Genomic DNA, 9,710 nt, shown 5'->3' with positions numbered 1-9,710 from the left:
ATTGTGATAAGTTTTTTTGATGAGTCCCAATGTATAAATGACAAGAATAAAAAGATAAAAAAGAAAGAATTCAACTACAAAAAGTGAATTTAAAAATATGACATTATGACCAAACGATAGATACAAATATGAAAATTCCTCAAAATCAAGAGGTGATCACCTTTTAATTTGTATCTATCATGCACTTAGTGAAGAATTTTTCGAAATGAAAACAGCTTTTTTTGATGAGTCCAAATACATAAATGACAACAATTAAATAAATGGAAAATTTTCAGTTGGGCAGCAGAGCAATGTAATTAACCTAGAGGTGGCAATTTGTCCCAAGTCCCAATGGGTTACCCATGCCCATGGGGACTTTGGGCGGGATGGGTATTAGATTTTGATATTGGGTTTAAAATGGGACAAATCCCAATTGTACCCATTAATTGATGGGAATACTTGGGAAATACTTGGGTGCCCATTGGGTTCAAATAACAAGGGCTCTGTTTGGTTTAGCTATTTTTGGGAGGTATTTTTGAAATATTTTATTATAGCAGTGTATATGAAAAATTTTTACTATAAAATTTTTTTGAAATATTTGATATACTAATATGGATGAGATATTTTTTGAGTTATTGTATATTACTGTAACATTGTATTTGAAAAACTTATTTTTTGAAAAAATAGCCAATCCAAACGGAGTCTTAGATTCAAAAATTATCTTTAACAATTTTTATAGTCATACTAGAGAATATAATCTAGTAGTTTTCCTAGTCATTATCCACAAGAATTTTCAACATTTCAGTCAATTTAGACCTGTCATCTTTGGACAATGATGAGAATAAATATTCAACACCTTAAGTACCTTGGTCATCTTGATATATGTTGGAATATGATTGTATATCTATTTTTTCCTTTATTTGTTAATCTAATTTTTGATGGGAATCCTGAGTATAAAGCACTTGCATGTTTATTTAATAAAACTAAAAAAAATTTAATAAATCAAAAATATTAAAATTATATAAAAAATAAAAATGAATTAAAGGGAAAAAAATATGTAGAAAATAGATTTGGGTATTGGGCGGGATCAATCTAAACCCATCCCAAAGTGATCCCGCCCAAGTTAGTCCCAAAACACATATGGGTAAGGTTGGGCCCAAACTCATATGACTCGGTTCCATCATAAACCCAAGCAAATCCCGCCCATCCCGCCCATTTTGCCACCTCTAAATTAACCCCAAAAACATGCATATTTGCAAAATTATTATATACTTATAGTAATACATACAGTAACTACTTTCTTTTCTGGCACTTTTATGAGGCAAAAAGGACCTTTGTGGAGATTGATGCCAATCCTATGAGAATTTTAATTAGAAAATTAAATAATTAATTACCCTTTATTGGATGTAGTGAAGGTCTTTAAATCTATAAAACTCTTGTAGACATAAAATCTAGTCACAAATATCCTAGATTATGATTTTCATTCATTTACAATAGCCCCTAAAACCGCAGATGTTAGTGATGAGAAATGCTAAACTTGCTTCTTTTAATGCATTGATAGCCTGTACTATTAACAATTAAACTTGTATTATTAGTATCGCAACATAGTGTAGCAAAATTTGCTGTAAAGCTAACAACAAATATTGAATGGGATGTATGTTTTCCCATGTGGCTCCAAGAGGAAGCCCAAAGTGACTTCAGAGGAAGCGAATCTGATGTACCCAAGTCTTGTAATATCAAGTTTACAAAATGAAATGAAGTTATGATGTTTCGACAAAAAAAAAAAAAAAAAAGTATCGCAACTATACGTGCCATGAAATCTTAGTCCTTTGCCCTCTCCTTCGAATTTTGTGGTTTCTTGACTCAATTTTTCCTTTAATAATGAATTTGTGTCCATCATTGTTCGTTGTAATTTGACTTATGCAACTCTGAAGCATCTCAATTTGTGTCCATCGTTTGTACTGGAGAATGATTGAAATTCTGCGCATGATGCTCAGGTTTACGTTCAGATACGACAGATCTTTTTCAGCCATTTTCTAGGATTTTTGGTGTTACCTCATCCAAATTACAGCACTAACCAAAGATTAGTGACTGAAAAAGTAAAAAGAGTCTCTTTTTCAGAGTCTTTTTCAATTTCTTTTTTTTTTCTCAATTACAGAGCGAATACGTGTTTAGAACAAATTGGCCAAGGAAGTCTTGGTCTAATGACTAAGGTTGAAAACTCAGAAATTAGAGATTTTGGATTCTAATACCTTTGTCCCCTCCCTAGTTATTAAATCCTATACTTCCTCCCCTAGCAAAAAAATAAATAAATAAATAAATAAAAATAAAAGAAAAAAAGTGTTCAGATGAGATTGGCTCTGTCACTTCACTACAATATTATAGAATTCACTGAAAGATCTCACAGCAAACATTGACTGTAAAAACTCAGTCAGAAAATTTCATGACGGTAAAATGCAAAGAGAACAAGAACATATGGGAACAAATTCTCAAAAACCTATTTTCTTCATCTCTATTAGTGATTGCTGAGAAGTCCATGCATGTTCACATTTTTCCCTTGGTTTCCTCACTAAGCACGAGCTGCAACTGGTCTTTTGCATTGTCATTATTGTCCTCAGCATGGGATAGCATCTCTTGCTTAATTTTCTCACTGTTTTTCTCTACATCCGAGCTTGATGGTACATCCATGGTATAATGTTTTCTGTACTTGAAATAGAGCAAGAGCTGCAAGAGTCCTAGAGGGCTTCCAATCATATTAGGAGACTGCAAGCAAAGAACATAATTTAAACTTGATACTTATTAATTGATTACCAAAGTCCAACTCAAAAGAAACTTTCCAAACAGCAAGGATTGAATGTTGGTTTTGAAGCATACCCCAAGGAAATAATCATGGCTTATGAATCCATAGGTCATCCACAGCGTGCTAGAAAGAAACGTGAAAAGGGACAAGTAGAATGGCATAAATTTGACGCTCTTGGTTTGTATCACTTGTTTCTGCCAACATTAAGAATCATGTAGTTTGTCAAAAAGATATTCTCGTGTGGAAATTAAGCAAAGTTTCAAAGGTTGAATGAATAAAGGATTAATCTTTCCTGCACAGTCAATGTGAACACTAACGGGATTGGATGAATATCACATCATTTGAATTTGAATTTGAATTTAAACATCAAATTTTGTATATGTGACATATATCTATACCTGTTAATATATACACTGTTAATGTATAAAAAATTTATCCATAAATAAATAGGCATTTTATGTTTACTAGTAATAAATCATGCGCTTTGCACATGAATTTGATTCTTTTTTGTTCTTTCCTTTTTGTAATTATTAGAAAATTTATTATTCTCAAACCAATAGAAGTATTTAAAACCAAATAAAAATAAAATGTTAGAAATAGCATCCATTAAGTTATGATAAAAAGAACAAAAATAAAATTCATACTACTAATGTTTTCTCAAAATCTAAACATTTTTTTGACAATGTCATATCGTTGTAAAATGCTCATTCACAATTTGATTATGGATCTAAGACCAAAAAAATAATGACAAAGAAAACATCTTGTTGTGCTAGTGATTAAATTTCTAATAAAACTATTTTTTTTCTTTTAGTTTTTGAGTTGCACAAAACATAATACATACTTCTTTCAATAATAAGATGTGGTATAAAAATTAATCACATGTTTGGATAATTTGTCACAATGTATTGTTAAAATTAAAATATCTTTGAGATATTTCGTACTTTGCCTATTAAATTGAGAGTGACCATTTTTTCTTTTTTTTTTCCCTCAAAACAAAAGGAGTAATTGAAAATGACCTTACTGATAAAATTATATCTCTTTTGGGAGCATAAAAGCAAAATTTGCTTCATTAAAATTCAATCTTATGAAAATTTTAAAATACCAAAAAATAAAGAATATCAATACAACATCTCGAATTCATCTTTAAAATAACGTTAACATGGTAAAACTACAATTGTTTACAGCATGCAATGAACATAGTTGAAGGTGTATTCCATTTTTTTTTTAGAGCAATGTGTATATAACAAGGAGATAATTCTTATAGTCTACAGAATTACAAATTGCTTAAACCATATCATGTGGAGGCATGTTAAGAATCTACGAAAAAGGTAAGATCAATTCAATAGCTTCAAATGCTTTTAACCGTCTGTTCCATGGTGGTGTGCATTAAGAGACCTTGGTCTCTTTTAAGAGTAAAAATGAATTAAATCACTTATTAGAATAATTCGAAATATGGGTACATATGGTATTTGAATGCCTAATGGGCACAAAGATTCAACTCACTTCCTAGCTGAACAATCTATTTGATTGAAATCATAACTATCCCTTTCACGTTTGATGGAGTCATATGTTTTTTCTACTTAATTTATTTGTAGGAATAAACAAAAAGGCAAAAAACTCCAAAAATCACACAAACAATCTACCTAAGTACACATTAATTGTTCTAAAAAATTCAAGATTTCTAATCATCATTGTACACTCAATGGATTCATTTTGTTCCTTTTTCTTCTTTTTTTTTTTATTTTTCTTGTATCTCATTTGATTAAATAAACAGACCAATACAGAAAGAGCATAATGTATGAGGTCATATTCAATTAAGAACTCTTCAATTGCTTTATGCTTTTTGACAAGATTGAGTGGGCTGTCATATAAGGGCAAACTTCAAAAGTCATCTCATTAAAAGTATAAGGATAAATTGGGAATGGAAAAACTAAAACCAAAAGTTGTTAGCACTATCTTTTCTAAGACTCACTGTGCTTTTAATTAATATGTATACATATAATATACATACATGTGCATATAATAGTCATCATATTTTAGTTTAATGACACCTTTTTCTTTTTTTGGGAGGAGGGTGATTGGTAGTTTAGTATGTTTTTGAGGGAAGAAAATCCAAAGATAGCATAAATTCCAAACAAAGAAGACTAACCACAACCACCAGAGGAGAAGTGTACATTGCCACGGAAGCTATTACTCCCATACTCCCCACAAATATTTTCCGGTGGGGATGATCGTGAATTGCTAAGGCTGATGATATAGCAGTGGCACAACATATAAGGATGACTAGTGCTGTCAATATTCCAACCTTTTTCTGCACTCATAAGAAAGGAACAAGTGACTATGAAATCAGATTTGGGGAGCTAGCTAAGTCATATTTCCCTCCCATGTGTTTTAACTAAAATACTGGGAACTTATGAGTTTTTAAAATAATTATGTTCAGTATATATGTATGTGTATATATATATATATATATATATATATATATACACGCATATGTATATGTATGTATATGTGTTTTTGTGTGTGAACTTTAAAATCCAAGCAGAAATGAAAATCAAAGGCAAGGGTCATCCATGAAATTCTTATATAACGTTTGAATTTTAGTACCTCTGCTTTATAATAAACCTTAGTAACTTGAATACATAAAACTAATTAGTATAAACCCATAAGAGAAATAATCTCATATCCTGTCGTTTGTGTGAGAAAATAGAAGGCCAATCTTTCTCACCACTGTCTTTTGGGATACTGATAATCCTTCATTGATTTAGAATAAGTTTTGTGTAATGCCAAGGTACATTCATAGATTATAACAATGTCCAATTACAAGCAACAATTCTTATTGGTCATATCAGTATTAACATATTACAGTAAATCACTTACCTCAAGCCACACATACTATTGAATTATATATATATATATATATATATATATATATATATATTTGTCTATATACATGTCATTTATCAATGTGAATTATCTCATGGAATGATTTATATATTTGGTCTAGCCATTGAAATTGTTAAAAGAGTTATACTAGAAACTGATGTAGCTTGCCTTTGCATTGGCTGGAGCAAAACGTAAATATATAGAGATGAAGGAGAGCTCCAAAAGAACCCCAATGGCATTTATTGAGACAACGGTGAAATTTTCCCAGCCACGGCTCACAATCGGCAAGCCGTACCAAGCATAGAGGAAACAATTCAGCAATGCAACGATGTACGGAACGCAGGAAAAATCTTCAGTGTTTTTCTTTCTTAGCACCCTTGTAAAAGTTATCCTGCAAGAGAATTTAATGTAAGAATGCTGAAGAAGAAAATAAGTAAAATGATACTATAACGTTTTTATATTACTCCCAAAATTAAAATGTTATCGTCTTTTTTTATTTTTTTTTATTTGAATAGAAGAGGAGGGAAAGGGATGTTAAAATCTTGACGTTTCATACTTTAGTCACTAAACTAAAATCTCCTCGACCAATATTATCGTCTTATATATCGCTATTTGTGATGTGTGCATGACTGTTTTTTGACACAGATAATACATAGAGGTGTGTATTCTAGATATGCTAGTATAAAACTTAGTTTTTTTCCCCTACTAATGCTATAGTACTAAATCCCATCTCTAGATAAACAGTAGAACAAAACTTGAGTTACATTGGTGCAGCATAAAGCAGCAAAGCGGCGCCATTCCCTGTAGATATATAAAAAAAAAAAAAAAAAAGTCATCATGCACCAAATTGCAATATGAAGTCCAGTAAAGAAAACGAAAAAAAAAAAAAAAAGAGTGAAGATTTACCCATTATTCCTACAGCCACACGTAACCTATCTCCCATGTTGCAACGTTTCAAATAAAAAAGCCTGTTATGGACGAGCAAAGGCACAAGAATAGACTGGAAACGAAATGTTTGAGCTTTGCCTCTCAACAATCTTAAGATTAGGTGTATATATACTAATGAACAGTTCACAAAAGGAAAGGGAAAAGAATGTTTCGTAAAATGCTTGATAATTAAATTTGTGGTGAGAAACCTACAAGGGTATTAAAGAAATCAAGTGGAGAAGAGATTGTGGAGGGAATTATAGCTTACCATTTGGTTTGTCTTTGGAATTTGTTCAAGGAAATGCTCCATTAGTCATTAGAAGCTTTATTAGCCTTTTTTTAGTGAGACAGAGAATAAACAAAGAATTTATTTGCTGGCTAGGAAGTACCCAAGTTCCATATTTTGGTTCTTTTGTCAGTGGAAATATCACTGGACTTCCACTAGTCTTTTGGAAATATTGGAGTTTAAATGCCCAACTTTCTAATATTGGCTCTGTGTCCAGTTTTTGTGGTATACGTGCACTTACAAACTTGCTAGTTTAGGGAAAGGATGGGAAACTGTAAGTGCTACATTTTCTTGATGGCATAATACTTTTTAAACACGTTATAATTTGTTGTAAACAGTTTGTATGTTTTTTGTGACAGAAATGTTATATTCAGTTATGTGAAGCTGTACATGTTAGTTGTGTTAGATGGTGTGGTTTTCTCTCGAATTTATAATTTGAATTTTGACATTATTAACTAATTTGAGGCCATATATTCTTTGAGACAATTGTTTCTTACCACAGCCCCCAACATGTTGCGGTACATATTCTAAGTTCGAGTTTATGAAAACTTTGGGTACAATACATGCTATTTTTTTTTCAGAACTTGGTTCATGATCAAGCAAAAAGAATATATGCTTTCGATTGGCATAAAAAATAGATAAACATCTGAAAGAACTCCTAGAAGAATAAAGGAAGTAGTCACACCTGATTAGGATTCTTGCCCAGTTGAAGAATCCTATCTGTGGGATCAATGGATTTTGCCTCAATTTTTGTCGTGGTTCACATGCTTGATAAGGAAATCAGGAAAAAAATTCTCTTATATTGCAGGAAATCATGGGGATACTATTCTATGTTGAATGGATTTTGCTTTTAAATATCTTTCTTTGGGTTGGACCAGAACAAGCATTATCATCGAAAATGTAGCTCTGAATTTTCAGCAGAGGCATTATCCTTAAAAGTTGTATGTACTTTTTTGCTCTCTCCTCTCCCCCTTAATAGAATTTGTAGGTGCAAGACATAGATTTGAAGTGGTGAGGCAAATTAGACTTTTGGGGTTGCGATGTGTTTACAAAAAATACATGTTTTTAGATACTAAAAGTGCTTCTTGAGTGTTTGATAATTAATTTTTTGTAATTTAAGGGTCTAGTTTTTGGTAACTTAAAAACACTTTTGTTTGCGTTAGCACTGATTCTTTATAAACAACCGCAAGTCGAAAAGATTGTTATAGTGATAATTAAAAAAGTGACATACAATTTCGTACTTGTTCCAGAAGATAAGCAATTTCAACGGACAGAGGCCTGTGCCGTTGTTATGCTTATGGCATTATTTGCTTTATTTATTGTATAATATTACTTTACGTGAGTAAAATAAAATATTTCATATACATATATAGTACGACGGTATAATGTAATGGGATGACTTCAGAAACTTCTCCTAAGGTTTCTACTATTTCACTAGCATCCCTCCAAGTTTTGAAAATTACACTAATTTTTCTTGAGATTTATTATATTATAGTATTTAGATCCAATCAACAATTAAAAAATGATATTAGAATAGAAAAGGTAATGTGATTTTACCATTACTCGTCATCTACTAAACTTTTTAATTAATCTAATACGAGGCCAAATATTAAAGAAAACATTAGAATTTATTGTTTATCATTAAGGATTAAATCATATATGCCATCAAAAATAGCATAACATTCTATATATTTCACTTAATATAAGATCCAAATTGCTCTTTTCAGTTACAAACCCATTGCCAAATATTATCAACAACAAATAATAAAAAAATCTGTAACTAAAATATAACAATGAGCAAACGTTAATACCATAAAAATCTTAACAGTTAACCTTAATATATTGAGAAGAATATTTAAAATGTTAAAATTTATTCTCTATAATATTTTGGTTGTCAATTTTTTGATTATTTATTGTTGATCATATTTGACAATGGGTATATAACTGTAAAGAGTAATTTGGATCTTATATTAAGTGAAAAATATAAAATAATATACTATTTTTTAATGCTATATGTGATTTGATATCTAATGATAAATAACAAATTTTAATTTTTTGAATACATGAGTTGTATTAAATTAATTAAATAATGTATTAAATGAGGGACAATGATAAAATTATAGTGTACATAAGAATTTGGGATAATTTCACTAACCTCCCCTGAGGTTATGACAATTTCACTCGACTCCCCTTAGATTTTACAAATTACACTGACCTCCCTTGTCACAATAAAATGACTATAATGACCTTCACTTAATCAACAATTTACAATATAATGAAATGAGATTAAAAAAAAAGAAACCTGACATCTTCTGCTATCCTGTTTGTAAATTACATCCAACGACAATTTTCTTTAAATTACTATCACTCCGTTTTCATCCATCAATCCCTTCCTTCTATAATTTGCTCTCAAATTACCACCACCATTACCTATAATTGCAGCCAATCATACCACAAGTGATCTCTCAAATTCTACTATATATTCCTATTCCTCTTTTCTTTTCTTTGGAATTGCTAAATCACAAGTTTAGTTGAGGGATTAGATTTGATGGTTGAAATAAAATCTGATTCCATGGTCAAACTAAAAGAAGATGAAGAGGCACACAATAATAATGGAACAAATAATGCAATATTGGCCAAAAGAGGAAGAGGGACTGAAATTGGTAAATTTGCTAATTTGTCTATCATTCATTCAAAAAACTTTTTAAAATGTTAATAAGTACATTAATATTTTCTTTTATGCTTGACAAATTTTGGTTGTGGTTTCGTTATGGAGATAGAGTTTCTTTTCTGTATTGAAGATGTTAACATGTTTGGAGATTTAATGGTAAA

The 9,710-nt window shown here is 30.6% G+C and overlaps 1 protein-coding gene across 1 annotated transcript; it reads right to left on the bottom strand.

The window, feature by feature from the left end:
- Positions 1 to 2,333: 2,333 nt before the first annotated feature.
- LOC140016892 (bidirectional sugar transporter SWEET3b-like) lies at positions 2,334 to 6,742 on the bottom strand. Its single transcript, XM_072071019.1, has 6 exons — positions 6,572 to 6,742; positions 6,430 to 6,466; positions 5,834 to 6,056; positions 4,929 to 5,090; positions 2,854 to 2,973; positions 2,334 to 2,742 (listed from the first exon to the last, which is right to left on the bottom strand). The coding sequence occupies exons 1-6, from the start codon at positions 6,606 to 6,608 to the stop codon at positions 2,524 to 2,526; spliced, it is 798 nt and encodes a 265-aa protein (XP_071927120.1). The 5' UTR covers positions 6,609 to 6,742; the 3' UTR covers positions 2,334 to 2,523.
- Positions 6,743 to 9,710: the final 2,968 nt, after the last annotated feature.

Source organism: Coffea arabica, chromosome 1c, assembly GCF_036785885.1.
Source record: "Coffea arabica cultivar ET-39 chromosome 1c, Coffea Arabica ET-39 HiFi, whole genome shotgun sequence".
Lineage (NCBI taxonomy): Eukaryota > Viridiplantae > Streptophyta > Magnoliopsida > Gentianales > Rubiaceae > Coffea > Coffea arabica.
This window is presented reverse-complemented; position numbering and strand designations above follow the sequence as displayed.

Coding starts and splice junctions, on each gene's coding strand:
- LOC140016892 (XM_072071019.1), bottom strand. CDS start 6,608: ATGGGAGATAGGTTACGTGTGGCTGTAGGAATAATGG. Junction 6,057..6,429: donor CTGCTTTATGCTGCACCAAT/GTAACTCAAGTT, acceptor ATTCTCTTGCAG/GATAACTTTTACAAGGGTGC. Junction 2,743..2,853: donor GCCATGATTATTTCCTTGGG/GTATGCTTCAAA, acceptor CTTTGCTTGCAG/TCTCCTAATATGATTGGAAG.